The 22761-nt window shown below is 41.5% G+C and overlaps 1 protein-coding gene across 1 annotated transcript in view; it reads left to right on the forward strand.

Moving 5' to 3' along the window:
• Positions 1 to 7929: 7929 nt before the first annotated feature.
• The window catches only part of DDAH1 (dimethylarginine dimethylaminohydrolase 1), a 201222-nt gene continuing 186390 nt past the window's right edge, over positions 7930 to 22761 (forward strand). The window contains exon 1 of the mRNA XM_069094583.1: positions 7930 to 8474. Coding sequence (XP_068950684.1) covers positions 8172 to 8474 — 303 coding nt within the window. The 5' untranslated portion in view covers positions 7930 to 8171. The remainder of the gene's footprint in view (positions 8475 to 22761) is intronic.

Raw genomic sequence — 22761 nt, forward strand, 5'->3', positions numbered from 1 at the left:
AATTTATCCTCCAATCAGCTGTCAATCTGATTTTTCTAAAGTGTAGGTCCAATTATGTCCTCCATTCACCAGATTCCAGTGGTTCTCTATTACCTTCAGGATTAAATATAAAGTGTTCTGTTTGATCTTTAAATTTTTTCATGGCCTGACCCCTTCCTAGTTTTCCAGTGTAGTCTTTATGAAGCTCTGAGCACCCTTATCTCAAGACCATTCTTCTTGATGAATGAGGTCCCTCAGAATAAAGCAACTTCTATTCCATAGGGCTCTAGGAGTGTCCCTGAGGGAGTGGGGGTTGTCTCCAATAAATTACCAAGGTTTAGGACCCCCAGTATCATTGAACCAGTTAACATCAATTAGCTTTTATGAAGGGATGTATAATGTAAAGCTGTAACAAGAACAGAAGCTACAAAGCATTTTCCCTAATTGCAGGGCATCTCCCTTTTCTAGCTATCACTTCAATCCCAGAGAAAAGTTGGTTCCCATCATAAGCAGTTACTATGAAGCAATAGCCCCATCAAGTTCACTTCTAAGTGTGACATAGCTGATGAATAAGTCTTCATTGCTCCCTCTTGACTGCCCTTCATCCATCAGGTTATTATTTGGGGATGTGCTGGTGGACCACAAGCTCTGGCCTGGACCCTGGCTCTTCAACCTCTGGCAGTTCATTGTCTTGACCTTCCAGATTCACAAAGGTGCAGACCAGTCCATGCTATCTCCAATATCCCTTCATGTAAGATAGAGAAGAAATAGCCGGATCTTGTACTCACTGGCTTCATGTTAAACTAGGTGGGGAGTTAGGCAGTTGGCAGCAGGAACCCAGGCTACCATGGCCACTGTTTCTCAGCAGCAGCAGAACCATGGCCCTGCACTTCAGATTAACTTCCCCAGGCCCTCCACAGCTCCTCTGGTTGGTGCCTTCAGAGTGCATTGGGATTTCTGGCTCAGAAGTCACTTTGAAGGTTCCTCTTCTTTATTTGATAAACAGATTGGAAATAATATCTGCAGAAACTTAAGTGCACATGGAGATTTCCTCATCAGAGCACAGGACACACACATGACCTCTGGGTTCACTGGCTAGTTATAGCCAACCTATTATATTAGTCCTTTGACACTTTACTCCCCTACATCCAGCCCCCAATTATACCAGTCTCACAATTTGAATCCTTTCCATACATTCTCTGACTCAGTTACATTGGCATGTTACTTCCCATTACCCATGAAACTCCATCTCTCATCTCTGTGTTTTTATACTGGTGGGCCACTCCATCCATGCCTGGAATAATGCTCTCTCTGTCTCTGTCTCTCTGTCTCTCCCTCACTCCCCTTTCCTCCTCCTATCTCTGCCTCTGTTTCTTTCTGTCTCTCTCTCTCTCTGTCCCTCTCTGTCTCTTTTTCACCCTCCCCCACTCTTAATTTCCCTGGCATCCTTCACAACTCAGCTCAAATCCCACCTTCTAAAGGAGGCCTTCCTCCCTGAGATTATCTTCAATCTCCTCTGTATAATTTCCCTCAATAGAATGTGAGCTCCATCAGGGCAGTGACTATATTTGCTTATGAATGTACCTCTGGTGCTTGGTTTAGACCTGGAATATGAAGTATGAATTGACTAGTTACAACAGTGGTTCTCAAACCTTTTGGTCTCAGGACCCCTTTACACTCTTAAAAATTAATGAAGATTTTCCCCAAAGAGTTTTTGTTTATTGCTATTTACATATTAGAAATAAAAATGTAGGGGTGGCTAGGGGAGCAGTGAATTGAGCACTAGCGCTGGGTCAGGAAGACCTGAGTTCAAATCCACCCTCAGACACTTAACACTTACTAGCCATGTGACCTTGGGCAAGTCACTTAACCCCAATTGCCCTACTTTCCCCCCTCCAAAAATCAAAAGAAAGAAAGAGAGGGAGAGAGAGAGAGAGAGAGAGAGAGAGAGAGAGAGAGAGAGAGAGAGAGAGGAGAGAAGGAGAGAAGAGAAAGAAAGGAAGAAAGAGAGAAAGGAAGAAAGAGAGAAAGGGAGAAAGAGAGAAAGGGAGAAAGAGAGAAAGGGAGAAAGGGAGAGAGAGAGAAATGGAGAGAGAGAAAGAGAGAGAGAGAAAGAGAGAGAGAAAGAGAGAAAGAAAGAAAGAGAGAAAGAAAGGAAGAGAGAAAGAAAGAAAGAAAGAAAGAAAGAAAGAAAGAAAGAAAGAAAGAAAGAAAGAAAGAAAGAAAGAAAGAAAGAAAGAAAGAAAGAAAGAAAGAAAGAAAGAAAGAAAGAAAGACGTATTATATTATTATTAGAGTATTACTATGAAAGTAGTTTTGATTTTGTGGACCACCTGAAAGCATCTCATCAGAAAATACTTTGAGAACCACTGGGTTAGAGTATGGTGCTACACCTTCCTAGGTTTCAGGTTTAAGACCTTCATGGGTCACTGAGAAGTGGGGCTGTAGGTAGTGTACTAGGTGCTGGGAATTCTTCTATCAGAGGTCCTAAACTCCCTGAGGAGAGTAATCCTTCCCACCTTAGTCTCTTTGATTGGAAGTCAATAAGTCAAGAGGCAAACTTAAAAGAGAAAAAGTTTAATTAGTATCAGCTGATAGGTAGTTGCCAGGCAGATGGCAAGATTTACAGAACAAGATTTAAAGAGAGGCACACATGTACAGGGTTTTAACCAGCTTTAGGATGACATTACCAGGTTTAAAAAGGAGCCTCTCAGGTGAGTCTGTTCAGCCACTTTCCTTACATTAGAGGCTGAGTAAGAGAAGAGGATGTCAAGTGATTTGGGGAAGAACTGGGGTCTCTGGAAGTGAAAAGATAAGGTTTGTTCTAGCGAGGATATTTTCCTCTTCAGTTTATCTCATCAGAATATCCAGATTGGGGCAGGAAACCTCTAAAATGGTGGAGGCCTTCTTCAAGATAGAATCAGTGGGTTTATCTTGTGGCTGAATAAAATATAAATTGAGGGTCTATCTGTATTTTTTAAATTTTATTTTATTTGTAATTTATGGAATAAAGCAAGTATTTCCATAACTTAGTATATAATACAAAGATGATTGCACATGAAACTGCAAATCTGTTCTGGTACAACTTGCTATTCCTCTTAAATATTTAATAAAGTTATCATGTAAATTTCTTTTTTTCCCTTTTTTCTTCCCTTCCCTCCACATATATATACATATATGTAAAATCATTCTACATATACTTCCATTTATCAGTTCTTACTCTGGATGCAGATAGTATCTTCCTTTATACATCTTTTGCATTTATAATAGTCAAAATGATTTATTTGTTCAAAATCGTCCTTAAAACAATATTGCTGTCACTCTATCTTGGTTCTGCTCATTTTGCTCTTAATCATCTTGTGTAAGTCTATCCATGTTTTTCCAAGATCATAGAGCTCATCATTTCTTAAAGCATAGCAGTCTTCCATCACAATCATATACTACTTCTTCAGCCATTCCCCAATTGATGGGCATTCCTGTACTTTCCAGTTCTTTGTCACCACAAAGAGAGCTGCTATAAATACTTATCCTCTATTTATAAAGCAAGTATTGTAACTCTGTTTCTTTGACTTCTAAGGTTATTATTTTTTTCCTGGGGAAAAGTGTCTTTCCCTAATTCAGTCTACCTCTTCCACATAGATTCAGAGTTAGGAAGACAAGTTCAAATCCTGTATCAGAAACAGACAGTGAGTATGACTGACCCTGGGCAAGTCACATAAGACCTTTCTGGGTCTGTAAAATAAGAGGGTTGGACTTGAATGTCTCTAAAGACCTGTCCAGTTCTAGATCTATGCTCCTATAAGTGCTTTTCTAACACACAAGATTTTAAAGACTCAAGATTCACAAAAATCTGAAAATACTGGAGATAAGAAATTTAGTAAGGATCAATGTAAAAACTTGTCCTTAGGTTCCAAAAAATAAGTTGTACAAGCACAGGATGGGGGAAAGATATGGTTTGCAGTGGTGCCTTCCTCAAATAAAATTAAATTCCTGTGGGACTTGGAAAATCACAAATTAACATTATCTATGTTGCATTATATCTTTATTTATTTTGTTAAATATTTTAATTAATTAATTAAATTGGTAATTTAATATTGTTAAATATTCTAATCTGTTTCAGGCTTCTCTCAGGAGTTTTCAGAATTCAACATCTCTGGAGAAGTTCACTTCAGAAGAGACCTGGAATTTTTGGTTGACTGAAAACCCAGGGTGACTCAGTTGCCAAAAAAAACCTTATACAAACTCAGGCTGCATCAACACAAGCATAATGTCAAAAATTAAGGGAGGTAAAATAATTTGACTGTACTGTGAGCAGGCAGATTCCATCTGGAGTACTGTATTTTGTTCTAGGCACCACATCTTAATGAAAATAGCTTCAGTTTTTATAGCTCTTAAAGGTTTACAGCAAGGAGTTGAATAGGAAGAGAAAAACAGCTTGCATTCTCTTTGAGAAATTGCAAAGTTCCTTTAATGGCTCCCAGCTTCTCCTTGAAACAAAGCCTCGTTTTTTAAAACACAATTATACTTCCAGTAATATTGTATGCTTTCCAGTCATAGAATACCACTGTCTGAGAAAGATGGTAGTTGAGAATTACCCAGAAAGCAACAGAAAGATGTGTGTTACCCATGAAAGCAATGGAGAGATTCATGTTGCCCATGACTCAGCTCCAGTCTAACACATTACAATGAATTACACTGGAGATGTGATGGGGAGGGAAGAGGAGAGAAGACGCATTTACTAAATGTGTATCATGTGCCAATCACTGTGCTAAGTGATTTTTAAATATCAGGCCATTTGATCCTCAATGAGGATGGGGGCAGAAAAAAGATGAACTAGTTATATGGTGAGAGCAAGTGAGAGCTGAAAGGCAGCTTCAGTGCTCCTTTAGTTTCCTTGAGATGTCAAGAAAATATGCTAAATACCACCTAGAATTTTAAGTGTACTTCTATGATCAGTTTATGAGACATGTGGTCAAAAGTTACAGAAGATGGAGAAGCATGGACAGGTCAACATCTGCATTGTGGAAGGGAATGCCCACATTGATAAGATCATACATTCATTGGAGTGTCTTTAATAATAGCAAAGCCCTTTTATGTATATTACCTGATTTCATCCTCCCAATAACCCTGAGAGGCAGGAAGTATAAATATTGTTCCCCCTTTAAAGAGAAGAAAATTGGGACACATAGGGTGATTTACTCATGATCCTGTACTTAATAAGTTTCTGAAGCAGAATTTGAACCCAGATCTCTCCTGATTCAGTGTTCTACAATTTTTTTCCCCATTACATCTCACTATTCTCAGGAATTTGTCCAGAGGACAACATGATCAATGTGATGAAAGATCGAGAAAAAGACTTTGCTGGAGGGTCTGGAAACATTTATATCAAGGAATGCCATTTAATCTGGAGGGCAGGAGATCAAATCTGAAAATATTTGAAAGGCTATTGTGTGAAAAACAGGTTAGACATTTAATATAGTTTCAGAGACTCTAACTAGGCTTAAGGGGTTTGAGATATATGGACATGTGTTTCAAATAAATATATGAAACATAAATTTGACACAATTTAACAAATGTTTGTTAATTTTTTTTTCAACAGAATTGGATAGGGCTACCCGTCACTGGAAGTGCCCAGGGAGAATTTAAGTGAGCATCTGTCATTTGCCTTTATCACCTCTCATCTGAACTACTGCAATAGTCTACTAATTGATCTTTCCACTTCCAGTCTTTGCCCCTCCAATCCATTCTTCACACAGCTTCCAAACTGACATCCCTAAAGCACTGTTATAACCATGGCACTGCCCTACTCAAGAAGTCCCAATGGCGGAAAGACTTACATGAACTGATGTAAAGTGAAGTGAGCAGAAACAGGAGAATATTATACACACTGACAGCAATATTATACAATGATCAACTGTGAATAACTTAGTTATTCTTAGCAATACAATGATCCAAGACAATCTCAAAGGACTCATGATGAAAAATGCCCTCCACCTCCAGAGAAAGAACTTGATGGTGTCTGAATGCAGATCAAAGCATACTATTTGTCTCTTTCTTTCTTTTTGGAGAAAGTCTAAAAACACATACAATATGTAGTTCTTGTGGAACTCCCACCTCTAGAAAAAGGTGAGATGGGGATATTTTCTCATATGTCTTCATTTGAATTCTGTTTTTAAGTTTACTTGTGATTTTTTTTTTTTTTGGTGTGTGGCTATTCTTTCCATTCACAATGACGTAGTCACACTATGTACATTTTTTTCTTGGCTCTCCTTTATTCTGCATCAGTTCATATAGATCTTCCAATGATTCTCTGTACCGATCACACACATTTCTTACAGAAGAATAATGCTACCTTACATTCATGTACCACAATTTGTTTAACTCTTCCCCTCTTGATAGGCATCTACTTTGTTTCCAATTCTTTGCTATCACAAAAAGTACTGCTATACATATTTCAAAGTATCTAAGGACTTTTTTCTTATCAAAGGCTTCCATGGGGTATGTGCACATGACAAGTCATTTGACCGCTGTCTGCCTCAGTTTCTTCATCTGTAAAATGGGGATAATGACACCTATCTCCTTGCGTTTTTGTGAGGATAAATGAGAATATCTGTAAAGCATTTTGCAAAACTTAAATTGTTATATTTAAAAAGCTATAATCATTATTGTTATTCCAACCCACTTTTCATACTAGAAACATTTTCCTTAATTTTTTTTTTGTTTGTTTAAGGTCTTCTATAATCCACTCTAGCTTTCCATATTGAACTCTGACTCTTAAGTCAGAGGACCTGGTTTCAAATTTCACCTCTTACAGCACAATAGTATTCCATTACATTCATATACCACAACTTGTTCAGCCATTCTACATTGATGGGTATCCCCCCCCCAATTTCCAATTCTTTGCTACCACATAGAGAGCTGCTACAAATATTTTTGTACATGTGGGTCCTTTTCCCTTTTTTTATGATCTCTTTGAGATACAGCCATAGTAGTGGTATTGCTGGATCAAAGGCTATGCACAGTTTTATAGCCCTTTGGCTATAGTTCCAAATAGCTCTCCAGTGTTGTATCAGTTCACAACTCTACCAACAAAATGGAAATCTTTCTATACCATTACCTAATCTCCCCAAATCTTCTCTTCTCCATGTTAAACATTTCTACTTTCTTCTCCTAGATATGGAACTGGATCTCTGATTTCACAGATGAAGGAAACTCCTTCTAAGGAGACTCCTACCAAGCCAGATGTGCACCTCCTTTGTAAAAGTCTTAAAAAGTTGCTTGGGGGACAAATGGATGATTAGATGCCTTGCCCAGGCTCACACCATGACAACAGTGACAGAATTTGGACTTGAACTTCTTGACTCACAGGACCAGCCTTCATGCCACATTAGGGTCACTCTCCACACTCTCAGCCCACTCCCAAGACCAACAAGCATGTTGGAAGGTGAAGTGTAGAGCAGATAGCTTTATGGAGAGGCAGCCAAAGCAACTTCATAGGAAGCAAAGGTTTGTCTCCACCCTGGTCTCTCCAGAGAAGGTTTTAGGCAAACTGGCCTCCTGAGCATACGGGGCAGGTGAGGTATTGACCTTTGCTCCCTGTCCACAACGTGAGGCTGGAAAAACGAGCATCCCTATCAGGCCACGTCCCTGCCAATAGTTACTCATGCGAGAATAACATTTTCCCCGTGTTGGGGCAGCTGGGGGGTGGGGCACAGGTGAAGTCAAAACAGCGCTTCTCCTGGGTCCCTTCTACCTGCCCCGCTGGTCATCTCCCGCCTGGCCAGGGCTGGACGGCCTCTCTCTGAGACTGCCCCGGTACCCCGCACCCCTCCAACTTCACCCCCCTTTCCTTGGCTGCGGCGAAAACCGGGAGCCCTGGAATCCGCACATGGAAACTCCCGTGCGTGGCTCCAGCCCCGAGCACTGGGCATGCTCAGTGAGCCCGGGCAGGATTTTTGGTCGCGAGCAGGAAGCTTTTTTTTGCACTACATTCATCGGCTGCCAGGGGAAGGAGCCGCGGTTACGTGGTCGCCGCTGCCCTTCTGGGGGGTGGGGGGGGCCGCCTGTCACCGCACGGCACAACGCAGCGCCGCGCCGCGCCGCGCCCGTCCAGCCCGCTCGCCGGGCCAGCCCTTTCTCACCGCCAGTGCCTCTAGCCTCCCCGGCCCCCGCCGCAGCCGCAGCCGCTGGCCATGGCCGCACTCGGCCACCTCTCCACCTTCGGCCGGGTCACCCACGCCGTGGTGCGGGGACTGCCTGAGTCCCTGTGCCAGCACGCGCTCCGGCGCCAGAAGGGCGACGAGGTGGATTTCGCCCGGGCCGAGCGGGAGCACCAGCTCTATGTGGGGGTGCTCAAGAACAAACTGGGGCTGCAAGTGGTGGAGCTGCCGGCGGACGAGAGCCTGCCCGACTGCGTGTTCGTGGAGGACGTGGCCGTGGTGTGCGAGGAGACAGCCCTCCTCACCAGACCCGGGGCGGTGAGCCGGAGGAAGGAGGTAGGGAGGCGCTCCGGGGCAGGCAGAGGCTGGGGGTGTGCGGGCAGGGCTGGCCAGAGCTCTGAGATCAGGGAGGGCTTCGCAGGTTGGGGCGCCCCTCCCCGCGCGCCGGCCACTTACCAGCGGCATCTGCCCAACGTCTAGGAAGAATTGACTCCCGCACTAGTTAGGAACTTCCCATTTCTGGGAGAGAGTGTGTGAGACGGAAACACACACCTACATTGGAAAGAGAAACACACACAGAGAAGTTCATTGTCATCATCCCGACTATTTGCAAAAGGCTTGCATGCTGTTCTGATGCTCGAGGTCCCAGAAGTATTATTTCTGCTCATTCTTGCAGGACTGGGCAGGGTGCGTGAAAACTGCCCCGCTCCACCCCACCTTCCACACACATGCATTTGTGTTTGTTTGTTTTGCAGAGAGAGCCAGAGAGAAAAGAAAAATGTAACTCCCAGCTGTTTGTCAGGGAGAGAAGAGCCCGTGTGTGCGGTGTGCTCTAAGGCGTGGCAAGCAGGCAGGCTGGTGGAATGATGGGAGAGGGACTTGAGGGAGATGCTCCCATTTGTCACAATGAAGCAGAGATCAAGTAGCGTCTTGGCTGCTCAGGAGCTGTTTGGGGGCCGAATAAATGGGGGTGCGAGCGTGCTCACTGAGATCTCGATTACTTTTACAATGCTGGCGAGTGAGTCATGCAGAATGAGAGAGGAGAGTGAATGAATACAGATGGGGAGGGGGGTGTGGGTCTGTTTTGTTGGTTTGGTAAGTGTTGGAATGAATGGAGTATATTTGGAAAGCTGTACTCTGTGTGGGGTGGAGTGGGGTAGTGTGTGTGTGTGTGTGTGTGTGTGTGTGTGTGTGTGTGTGTGTAATAGAAATGCTGCCCTCCAAATCTACTTCTTTTTTAGTCTCATTAAAAGCAATTAAGAGATTGTTTTGGTTGTGTGTTAAAGAGATAGTGCCTGTATAAAAGAGCCACGACAGTATGTTGAAAATTGCAGGGATTGCTTCAAACACAATATAGGTCAACACTGAGGGACAAATAGGGTGAAATTTGATTTTAAAATGCCATCTGGCCAGAGCTGCACCAATGCCTACTCACAGCCAAGGCCCAAAGAATTGGTTGCTGTTAGTATTCAGTAACATAGCAAGAAGCTGGATGCTTTCTTTCATATTTGGAGTTTGGAGTTTTTTTGGTCTTTTTTTTGGTCTTTCATTAGGACATTGACACGTTAGAAATGCTTAATGGAGTTTGGGAACCAAGTTATATTGATTTTAAACAGGTGCTACTTGTTTGAGAGGACATTACATAGTCTTAGTAAATAAAAACAGCCCATTAATAACCCTCTTTAGCAACCTTTTTCTCACATTTCAGGGAACAAAAAAGGACATTAGGTCTCATTTCTCAACCACTTGTTTTCCCTTTGGCTTCTCAACTCTTTGATTTGATGGGGTTCCCACTGAATTTTAAATTGAAAAAAGTTGGAAACATTTCTAATGTGCCCTTCACCAAGATACAGGGCTGCATGTAGCTTGTGCTTTAGGAGAAAATGGAAACATTCTCTGGAGCTCTTCAGTCCAACTTCCATTCTGAAGATTGTTCCAGGGTACCTGTGATTTCTAATGAGGGTCTTTCCTAAGAAGAAAGTGGTCAATGACCTCCCAAATGTTGAGCAATACATTGCAAGTTGACTTCATTCTTTCCTAAGTTTATATATGTGTGTGTGTGTATGCACAGACTTACATACACATATATACATATGTGTGTACATATTTATATATATGTCCATTATGATCCTACACACACACAAACACATACACATAATAGATTCACTTTATATTTTGAGTTGTGTATGTCACTAATTCAATTAAAGTGGCATTTTCTCTTTCCCTTTATGGGAAGTAAAGCTAATGCTTTGAATCTCCAACCTAATCTAATGTGCTCTGCTGCTCCCAGGGTCAGTCAAATGCTTGGAGATGGTCCCTCTTCAGTAAGTACCCTAGAGTAGGGTTCCTGGTGCTAACATAGAGACCAAGTAGCTCTAATGTGGAATACAGGCAGTGAGTAATAATACTTCCAGCTGGCATTTGTTTGCTGCTGTATAGCTACAAAGTTACAAAGGTAGGTTGCATAAGAATTACCACTACCATTTTAAAGATGAGGAAATGAGCTTCTCAGAGAGAAATGGTCTGTGGTCACATAATAAATGGCGGAACAGTGATTAAACCCTAGGTCTTCAGACTCCTAATCAGAGTGAACTATCCTGTCTCCTCAGTAGATCAGGTGTATTTGACTGAACAGAGATATTGTTTAAACATTTGAACCCACCTTGCCCCTGGCACCTAAACAGTGTCTTGCAAAGAGTAGCTGCTCAAACTATTATGGTTTTTTGTTAACTAATGAAATATCTGAACCAGTGCAGCTGCTAGGGAAAAACCAAGGATGACCTCCCCACCCATCTCTGTAGGACATTTGAGCACAATGTGAATGGAGAACTATAACCTATGAGATTGAGCAACAGTAAAAAGTATCATGTTTATGATTTTTAAGTAATTGAGGTTATTCAAATTATATGGTTCTACATTAGCCATCTAGGTGGCTTGGTGGTTGGTGCTGGGCCTGGAGTCAGGGAGACCTGAATTCAAGTCCAGCCTCAGACTTTTACAAGTTATGTGACCATGGGCAAGTCACTTCTCTCTGCCTCAGTTTTCTCATCTATAAAATAGCTGGAGAAGGAGATGGCAAACCACTCCAGTATCTTTGCAAAGAAAACCCCAAATAGGGTCATGGAGAGTCAGCCACAACTGATATGACTGACCAACAATTACAACATCAGTCTAACATATTCATATTTGGGATTCTGCCTGAACTACCATTCAGTATATTCCCTGATTTTTAGTACATACTGGGATTTACATTTACAAAATTTATTTATTTATTTACAAAATACATTTAGATATTTTTTAGTACAACTGGGATTTTCTTGTATCTAAATTTCAGTTTTATGAGTGTAATCTCTAAGGCTGCATTTGAACTCAAATGATCTGCATTACATCTAGGTGATCTTCATTTGGGAAGACTGATGATATCCACTTTACTTATTTACTCCTTCCTCTTCCATCTAGGGAAAGTCCAGTCTCTCCTTCCTCTTCCCTCTGAAGAAAGTCCAGTCTTTCACACTAGTTTGAATACATTTAGTTGGTTAATAATGGTTTAAAGACAGTGTGGTGGAGTGGATAGAAAGTTGATCTTCAAGCCAGGAAAATCTGGGTTCAGGTCCTGCCTCTGACACATACTGACTGCAACTCTGGACAATCACAAATCACAAGCTCCCAGTGTTCTGGGTAGCTCTCTAACACTGGCAGTTTTGGAGAATGTACCCGTGTACATTGATGAAGGAAGTTTATGTATTGGGGAATTACCCATTCAGTGAAATTGAAGGTCCAGTTTCTACCCATCTGGTGGAGGGAGAGGAGTAGTAATTCTTCAATAACTCTTTGACTATTGGTCAGTATGTCATTTACTTGAAAACAAATTAGCATCATGGATATCCGTTATTTTCTTTTTAAGGACAAATGTCCATGTTATTAGACAGGGATTGGCCCCGTGATTTCACTAGAATAGGAAACTCCTTCTACCAATAAAGGTTGACACTTTCTCTAAAACTTAGTCTTAGACAGCCACCTGAAAAAGAGAAGTTGAGTGACTTGCCCAGGGTCCCATAGCCACTATGTGTCAGAGATTCCACTTGAAACCAGTTCTTGCTGGCTCTGAGGCAAGTTTTGTATCCATTAAACTAAACTGCCTCTTAACCATTATTAACAACAACTACTCCAACCTAGTGGGTAAGGTTGGATTTTCCTAAAAAGTAGGAGGTGGAAGTCAATAAGTAGGAAAGTTTGCATTTTTATCTTCATTAACTTTACTCTATATTGTAATTACTTGGTAATATCCATACTTTTGATGATATAACATTGTCAACATTTCAAAAATATTTTTGAAATAGAACATTTTTAAAGATAGGCATATATTCACCCTATTTATTCACTCCCTGTCATCATTCTGAATGTCAGATCTTTTGAAATAAATGGTTTAAGATTTGATCTAACACACCAAATTGCATTTCACAGAACCTTTTAAAATCCATGATTAGTGGTCAGTGAAATTTATCATGCAGGCAAATTATTGTTACTGCTGTTGCCCATGCCTAGTTCTCCCCTCTCCTTTCTGGACTGTCTATCCCTCTTTAAGCATCTCTTTCTCCAAGCAGCCAAATACCTTCATGTTGTCTCTTCTGTAGTTAGGGTCCTCTGACCTTTGACAAAGGCATGCCTGAGAGAATATGGAAGGGCTCAGAGGTTGCCAAGGATGTAGCTAACTAATTGACCTTGACATAGGGATTCTTCACCACAGAGACCTGTGTGTCAGACCTTGGACAGCTCACAGCACTGCCCAACCCAGAAAACTCCACCAGAGAAACAGATAATGTAGGGCCTCATAGAAACACACAGAAAAAGCCACATATGAATAATTCTTCTCTCCATCTCCTCCCACCACTCAGAAAGTCAATCTATTAATTAACATTAATTGAGGCCTACTGTGTGCAAGCACTGTGCTAAGTGATGGAGAGTTTTTGTCTGGTTGACAATCTTTTAAAGACAAAGCCTCAGCAATAGCAGGAGTTGCACAGGTAGCCTTAGTGTGGAATAGAGGTTGGTGTATGAGGTGGTGGGTGTTGGGAACATTTGCTGCCTGGTGACCACCCAGTTCAGCTGTTTTGGCTTTCTTGGGGATGAGGAGAGAAGAAAGAGATTTTGGGTTTAGGGGTAAATAGTGGAAACCTGTTTTCAGTCAGATATTAGGAATTTCATTTCAAAGAGCATTTTCATTTTTAGGTAGGATATCAAGAGAAGAAAACAATGCTTGGAGCTAAAGGAACAGTATCCTAATTGTGGAGTTTTGGGTATCAACAAGGAAAGTGACAGTCTATGCTTGACTGGCTCTGGGTTTATTCTAAGAAAAGCAGGACTATTTTGGCCCCCTATTATTGATCAGAATGAAATGGTTAGTTTATCAGATGATAGAGCTTCTGCCAGGTTTGCATAATTATAACTAATCACCAAATTGACTGACAGGGAGAAAGGGGATTATATTTGTTCTGTTGGGATCAGTCAATAAGTATTAAATGCCTACTATAAGCTGAGTATGCAGATCTCTAGAAGGAAGAGAGGAACAGCCCTCAAGGGACTTCCTTCCTACAAGGGGGAGATTAAATATGTTCACAGATAGGTGGCTATAGAATGTATACAAAATAGATGCACTGTTATTTGAAGAGAGGTGCTAGCAATTGGAGAAATCTGGAGAATCTTCTTGAAAGATATGGCACTTAAAATGAACCTTGAAGAGAGGTAGGAGTCTTAAAAGATCTGGCTAATAGCAGTTGGTGAAAGGGAGCAGCAGAGGGAGGTTTAATTCAATAATAAGGAAAACATTCCAAACAATTAGGACTGCACAAAATGTGGAATGGATTGCCTTAGCAGATACTGTGTTCTTTTATTACTGGAAGTCTTCAGGTGGAGACTGGATGACCACTTTGTCAGGTTTGTTGTTGAAGGGATTCCTGCTTCATGTATGAATTAGGTTAGATGCCCTCTGAGGGGGGGACCCTCTCTCAATTCTGAGATTTTCAACAAGCATTTGTTAAGTGCCTACGATGTGTCAGGCCCTGTGCTAAGTGTTGGGGACATAAAGAAAGGTGAAAAATATTCCCTGCCCTCAAGGAGCTCCCAGTCTAATGAGGGAGCCAACAAACAAATAACCATGTACAAACAGGGTATTCACAGAATGAACTGGAGACATTATCAGACAGAAGCCTGATTAAGGGTTAAGATTAAGAAAAAGGGGTGGCTAGGTGGGGAAGTGAGTAGAGTACCGGTCCTGGAGTCAGGAGGACCTGAGTTCAAATTTGACCTCAGACACTTGACACACTTATTAGCTGTGTGACTTTGGGTAAGTCACTTAACCCCAATTGCCCTCCAAAAGCAAAAAAAAAAAAGATTAAGGGAAATTGAGGAGAGTATTATTTCAGAAGTAGACATGTTAGCTGATACTTGAAAGAAGCCAGGAAAGCTAGGAGGCAGAGAGGGAAAGAGGCAGGGGGGAAGTAAGAGAGAGACAGATAGAAAAGAAAAGAAGAGGAGAGAGAGATTGCATTCCAAGAATGGAGGATAGCCAGAGAAAATGCCTGGTGTCAGGAAATGGAAAGGGTAATTTGAGAAATAGTAAGGCAGTCATTGTTACTGGTTTAATAAAAGAGTACTTGGGAGTGGTGGGGATTGGAGGGAAGAGGGAGTTAAGGTGTAAGGAGACTGGAAAGTAAGGAAGGGACCAGGTTACATAGGGCTTTAAGAGCCAAGCAGGATTTTATATTTGATCCTAGAAGTAATTAATCACATGAATCCCACTTCAGATGTTAACTAAATCCATCCTGACTCAACTATTATCTTTTTTGTTTTCCCTTTTAAGGGTAAGTAGAATCTAAAAAATAAAATGGGTGCACACCAAATTCCCCAAACTTCTGTTTAAATTCAATATGGGAAAACTTCTTTAAAAACTTAATTAGAAATTATTCCGACTCAAGGGAAGCAGTAGAGTGAATGTGCTGGAGGCTATTCATGTGGCAACAAATGATGATATCCTGGCACAGAGATGCCTCTAACTAGTCCCAGCAACTGCTTCCATAGTGTGGTTACACTCTTGGCTCTGGAGAACAGCTTAAGCAAGAAATGTTTGGGGGGGGGAAGTTGGATGCTATTAAGACAGGGTACATCTAATAATGTAATTTGTCTACATGGAGTTGATTATAGAAGCCTGGAAATTCGAGAGCAGCATGATGAGTAGAAAGTAATTGTTATCAGACATCATCCACTCAAATGGGACTTTTTGGCAAAGAGGTTTTTTATGGAAAGTTTCATGGGCAAACAAGGAACAGTGGGATGGATTCTCTGCATTTGCCCCGGAAAATGGCTTTTTCACGTCTTTGGTGGCTGCGGAATTCGGATTTCTTTTGTATTCGTTTTGATTACAGTGATGCTAGTTATCCACCCATTAGTAGAAACCACAACCCCATAAATGTACACTTAGAACATTTGAACAAATGAAAGTTTAGCTTCTAAAGCTTTTCCATGAGGTAAATTATTCATGGCCTCTTACGAACCTGAACATTAGTATGGAAATATGTTTTTAAAATGAGTGTGTATATAATTTTATTGGGCTTTTTTTTACCATTAAAATAATACCAGCTTCTGAAAGCTTCTTCTTCTTCTCTTTATCTGTGTGCTGTAGCATTTATTTAAAAAAAAACAGTGATACAACGGAGTGACCTGAGAATTCCCTCATATCAGGCTCCTTCATACCTGTTGGGCAAAACGGCATGGCTAGCCTTGGATACTTTGACTTTCTACCAACCAGTTCTTCAGGCCAACTATATAGGCAGTTGCGTTCCATCCAAATAGACATTCCAGTAGCAACCTCAAATAATCAATTCCACTTAAAGGGATGTGTGTATAGCAGCAGTCTGGTTCACTTTGTCATTGTCAAAAAATTTAATATTGTACTTTGTCTGCTTGAAGCCAAAACCTGAAAGAGCAAGAATGCCTTCTACAAGGGGATCTGGTTCTTCTGTTTAGATCATTTAAGCAGTGATGACAAAGAGATTCAGCAGCATAGGGGAGCGTTTTTGATGGATCTGATTATTGTGGGTGCTTCCCCTAGCAGTGCGGATCTCAACCTGCCCATGTCTTCTCGTTCTGCTTGCCACAGACGTAAATAAGCATACCATAAAGCTCGCTGAAACGTGACAGACAGCACAACATGGGCGTGGGGGGGGGCAGGGGGGAATGCAGTACTTCTCGAAGACAAGATGGAGGAAGAATGGCTAGGTAATAGTTCATCTGAATGGGTGTGGGGTGGTGGTTAGTGAGCTCTAAACAAAGTATCAGTCAAGTCTGGGATACAGAAGCCAGGATCGCAAACCAGCAGCCTTAAAAGAGGCCAGGTGACTAGAAAAAGGAAGGTGATAGGGGCAGCTTGGTGGAGAGCAGTGAATAGAGCACTGGCCCTGGAGACACTTAACACTTACTAGACGTGTGACCTTGGGCAAGTCACTTAATATCAATTGCCCAGCCTTCCCCCTTCCAAAAGAGCAAAAAAAAAAAAAAAAAAGGAAGGTGATAATCATATTGGACTCTACCTTGGTCAGACCCCTCCTGGAGTGTTTTGTTTAGGTCAGTTCTGGGTGCCATGAGAAACGGTGTTGAGCAGTGGAGACAGAACTGGCCTTGGAGTCAAGAAAACTTGGGTTTGAGCCCTGACTCAGACACATTCTAGGAAAGTAGTTTCACCTCTGTTCCAGGAAACTCTTGTGACAATGGGATGCAAAAGTGGTGCCAACTTACATTGTAGAGGGAGTTTTCTCATCTGGAAGTTCCCCATATTAATAAAGTCAAGATCCAGTCCCTATCCCTCTACTTAACTGAGTGCCACATTTCACAAAGGACTCTGATAAGCTGAAGAGTGTCCAGAGAAAGGTAATCTACATGGTGAAGAGCTTCAGGGTCATACTGTTTGAGGGTCAGTTGAAGGAGCTAGGGATATTCAGCCTAAGGAAAAGAAGCATGTTAGCTCTCTTCAAGCATTGGAAGGTTCAACATGTGGAAGATGGATGAAGTTTGTTCTGCAGGACCCAGAAGACAGAAGTGGGAACAACGGGTGGAGCGGCTGGATGGCTCAGTGGATCCAGCCGCGGGACCCACGTGACTATGGACAAGTCATTATCATTATATACCTCGGTTTTCTTATCTGTAAAATGGAGAGATTGAACTTGATGGCTTCTGAGTTCTCCTATAGCTCCAAATCTGTGATCTTAAAATGTTGCTTCTGAATTTAGTTTTGATGTAAGGTTTTTGTTGTTGTTGACTTGTTTCAGTCAGGTCTGACTCTGTTTGATCCCATTTGGGGTTTTCTTGGCAAAGATCCTAGAGCGGTTTGCCATTTCCTTCTCCATATCATTTTACAGTTGAGGAAACTGAGGCAAACAGGGTTAAAGTGACTTGTCCAGGGTCACACAGCTAGGAAGTGTCTGAGGCCAGATTTGAATTGGGGACTTCCTGACTCCTTCCCAACTCCTGACACTCTATCTACTGCTCCACCTATCTCCCCTTGGTAGAAGGACAACCATCCTAACAAAGAACCATCCAAGAACAAAATGGATTTCCTCTGAAAGTAGTGAGTTTCTCCTTGCTGTGGACCTTCTAGCAAAGGCTGGATGACTGCTTATCAAGGATGTTGAAGGGAGGTTGGATTGTGGAGTCTCTTGACTTCCTCCCAAACCTGAGACCCTGTGAAAACCTCACAGTAACTTTCCAGCTCACTGATAGTACAGAATGTCCCTCATGTAACAAAACATGTCCATTTCTTGCTGATATCACAAAGCTACAAATTAAAAGGAACACAATTTCTGAGCTATTCTCCCTATGATACAATTTCATCTGGATTGGCTTGTGGGAATAAACACATTCTAATGAAAATCTTGACGTTGATACTGCCTGACTTTCATAGGTATAAATAAACGTATAACCTCATGTGGGCATTTCATTAAAATGTATTGTGTTCTTAATGCCTTTTGTGTGTTCTTAATTGCTCAGGAAATGTGGAAGCTTCAAATGCACTTATACAACTACGTACCAGGGAGACATACAAAATGGCTGTATTTTTAAAGACCAAGTGAAAGCCTATCCCTTGATAGAGTGGCCTATGTCATACAAAATTGCTCCTTAGGTATAAGGAAGATTTCCTGTACAAGTTGGTAAGGCAGAGGCCCTGGACCAAAGTAATTTAATCCAATGTTTATTCAGTACTTAGAATCTTCAGACTACTGTGGCAGGATCCAGGGGATATTCAAAGATCATAGACTGATGGGTCACAGATGGAGACCTGGTAGGGAATTTGGAGGTCCTCTAGTGACACCTCAAAGGTGTCAAACTCTCCACCTGGAAACTTCAAGTTGTGTTTTACTGCCCTATCAGTTTAAAATGCAATTGAGAAATGTTTAAGAAAAATAGACAAAAATATAGTAGAACATAGGTAATGCTAATTTGTGGGGGGAGGGAAATGCAATTGGGGTTAAATGACTTGCCCAAGGTCACACGGCTAGTTTTTGTGTTATATGATTGAGGCAGGATTTGAACTCAGGTCCTCCTGACTCCAGGGCTGGTGCTCTATTCATTGAGCCACTTAGCTGTCCCTAATTTGTGGATTTTTAAGTCAAATACGCATCACCATTTCTATTTGAGTTTGACCCACTAATATTGTCCAGCCCCTCATTTTATAATTGGTAAAACCGAGGCCCAGGGAGGACAAGGGATTTGCCCAAGGTCAATAGGTAAAGTAGCAGAGTTTAAATTCAAATTCCTGAATGTCCTGTGACTGCTGGTCTGACAGTCCTTCCACTTCAAATTAGAGTCAATAGCATACCACTCCCACTCTCATTAAGCTTACATATTAGAATGTATTAGTTGGGGGGGCAGACAAAGCACAAATAGCTAATGCAAATTTTAACACAGTAACGTCACAAGAAAGGTATGACGTGGGGGCTTAGTGAAAACCAGGGAAGGAAAGGTCTTTTCCAACTAGGGAAATCAAGGAAGACCTCATGGAAAATGGAGTAAGTACAACTAGGACCTTATCAGTATTGTAAGTATGGCTAGGTCCCTATTAGTGTCAATAATGAATTTCCTGAAGTGGTCCAGTGTTTTCAAATTTGCGTGATTCAAGGTTATAATTATGTAAAATATGGTCATTGGTTCCAGCCCAATGGAAATATGTAGAATAATGTTACCACTTCATGGGATTTGTTATTCACGAGGTGTTGAAGGGTGGATAAGATATCAGAAAGCCGAGATGGAGGTTTACCATGGAAGGGGAGGGTGTTCTACAGCTAGAAGGTGCAAAGGAAGGAGAGTAGGGGATGTGGATGAGAATGAGAATGACAACTAGTCCAGTTTCCTGGAGCACAGAATTCCTGATGGGGAGGAGTGTGAGATAAGGGTGAAAAGACAGGTATGAGATCCTAAAGGACTCGAATGCATTGTCAAGGATGTGGATTTTATTTTGTAGACAATTGAGAGCACACTGCACTTACAATCTCAGATTCCCTGTGAAGTTTAAGTTCCCTTTGTGGTTTCTATCTCATTGAAGCCCATAACCAGCAGGCTGTTCTAGAGAAACATCTGTATTATGTGTTCTGGAGTTATGAAGATCCCCCATTCCCAACCCCACACCTTTTCCCTTACTCTCTCACTCTGAAAGGTCCTGGTGTCATCTGATGTCAAATCAACTATCTTGTACTGTATCGCAGCACATTGGGGTAACTGAGTTTGCTAGGGACCCCCAGAAAAAGTGGGAGTTAGAGAGCCCTGTAGAGTGCCTGAGAAACCTTAAAGTTCAGCTGTCACCTTAATTACCCCATGCCAAGATATCCCATTATTTTATAGTAATATCTTAATTATTCATGCTAATAGTGGGTAATCAAAAAATGATTTCCATTTGCCCTCAAAATATGTGTTCCTGTTTATATTGGGCTAAAGACATAAACAATTCTCTGGGGTTTCATATTTCAAACAAAAACGAAGTCAGGCTGTAAAGACATGACTTGGAAAAACCAGAATGTCTTGTTTGGTCATTTTCCCGACTTGCCATACTGGAAACAGTGATACCAGACTGATGAGAAGCGTCGCCCTTAACTAAACTGCCATTTCTCTTCGTATTCATAATTTCCTGTTAACATAGATTGGAGATGATAATTAAGTGTTTAAGTGTGAAAGAATTCTAGTTCTCTGGCTACATAAAGAGAGGGGCAAAGGGGGATTATTGGAATCGTGGATAAGAGTGCTATATTTGCAATCAGGGAAGACTTGAGTTCTAATCTTTCCTCATGGGGACCTTCCTCATAGGTTGTTGTAAGGACCAAATGCGATGACAAATATAAAGCTCTTTGCAGATCTTAGAGTGATGTGTAAATGCCAGCTACAAAACAGTGGATTATATCAATAGATGACTTTATCACTTAGCCATACTCCTGTGCATCATCTCTGTGTGAAGGTAGATGTGGGTTCTTGAAACCTAAGCCAGAGGAGTATAAGTTCAAGCAGGATCTAAGAAGCTGAAAAGGTGAGTATGGGCCTGTCAAAAACAATCCAACAAGCACTCATTAAAAATTTACTGTGTGCAAGGTTTTATGATGGGCATGGAATTCATAGACAAAAAGAAAACAGCCTTACCCTCTGTAAGCTTACTTTCTATTGCTTAGATAATCTTGTAAATAGGGAAATCACAGTGGCTGATACACAGTAAGGAAGTAGAAGGGATGAGAACAAGTATTTAATATGTGCTGGGCACTGTGCCAAGTTATTATTATTCCATTTTACAGATGTGACTTTACCTCTCATAAGTACTTAATAATTGATGGTTGACTATGAGAGAATTGAGAGAGCTTAATAAATGCTACCTGACTGTGAGAGAGCAGTAGCAATTTCCAGGATCAGGAAAGGTTTCCTGTAGAAGGTGGTGTATGAGCTGACTCTCTGAGGAAGCCTTGGAGTCCAACATTTTCTGTTGTCCTAGGACTGGCTTAGCTGTGTGTGGGGATAATGACCACCAGAGGACTGGCCATCAAGTATTGATTTTCTATCAGCTGAGTGATTCAGAAACATCATCAGAGAGACACAATGTTCCTTATCAGTAGAGAGTACCCACTTAAATGAAATCAGTAATCTCTGAAACATTGAAGTAATTTTAAATCATATTAATGATAACAGGAAATGTATCTTTACTCAAGATCTTCTACCTACAGATTTCCACATCAATTTGGAAAGGTTCAGATAACCCCGTGACAGATGTCATTACCTCCTAGATTTCTTATTGGCCTCTCAAACAGCTCATGTTATTTCCCATTGCAGATGGCCCAAACATCCTGCTAGTCACTCACATTCACAACCTTGGAGTCACCCTGGTCTCTCTTACCTCTCCCCTACCCAATATCCAGTCAACTGTTGGCTTGTACCTCTCCCATCTATCCTTGTTTCTTTGCTCATACAACTTCTTCCCTAGTTGTCATCTTTACCTGCCCTATTATAAGGGCCTCCCCATTGATCTGGTTCTATTTAGTTTATCCTGTCTCCAATCCATCTTTCATTCTGCTGTCCAATTAATATTCTTAGAACATAGGTCTGACCATGTGTATCAGCAATGCCATATTCACAATGCCTATAGAGATTACAAATATGCTGAATCATATTCCATATTGTTTAGAAGCATCTGGGTTGATTGAAAGAATGAATGGATTACTGAAAGGACAATTGAGGAAGTTAAGTTCCAATAATTCATATCAACATTGGAAGGATAATTTGTTCATGGCTTTGCGTAATTTGAATAATAGACCATTGGGAGGAAGTACACCTCTAGCCAGAATGATGACCCCCAATCTGCAAATTAGAAAACAACAAACACACAAGATCCCATCCTCGTCGCCAAATGTATCAGCAATGCCATATTCACAATGCCTATAGAGATTACAAATATGCTGATATAATTATCCATTAGAAAATACGTCATGTTTGCCATATGAGGAAATAAACTAGAAAATTTATTAAGATACCAAAAGACTGAGTCCCAAAACCAGAAAGTGAAAGCCATCAGAGTAGTTATGACATTGGCACAGGTAGATAAAGTAGAAAGCACCCACATTTTCAAGCCTTTAAAACAGAACAGGCTACCTCAGGCAAAGGTCCTCCTCTCCCCACTCACAGCAACCACCCAGCGTCCTGGAAGAGCGCTCCCAGCAGCTCCGGCCCCTGGCAGTCCTCAGCAGGAGTCCTTAGCAGAAAGTCCTTAGCAGTTCTAACTCAAAAAGGGCTTCGCGCTGCCACTGCCTCTGCTGCTGCCGCCGTCACCACCACCGCCAGCCACCGAAGGAACGCTAGCTTGGCTTCCGCTTCCTCTTGCTCCGCCCCTTCCTGCTACGTCAGCAAGCCCAACGGGGCATGGAAGATCTTTAAATCCCATAACCCTTACACCATGACACATTCACATTAAAAATTCTTCAGTATCTCCTTATTGCCTCTAGAGTAAATATACAAGATCCTCAGCCTGGCATTTGAAACCCACCACAATCTGGCTTCCTCCTATCCATCCAGGCTCTTTTCATATTCTTTGCTACTCATGCTGACATGT

Source organism: Petaurus breviceps, unplaced genomic scaffold (assembly GCF_028583685.1).
Source record: "Petaurus breviceps papuanus isolate PSGF00001 unplaced genomic scaffold, PetGlider_PUasm1.0 220, whole genome shotgun sequence".
NCBI lineage: Eukaryota > Metazoa > Chordata > Mammalia > Diprotodontia > Petauridae > Petaurus > Petaurus breviceps.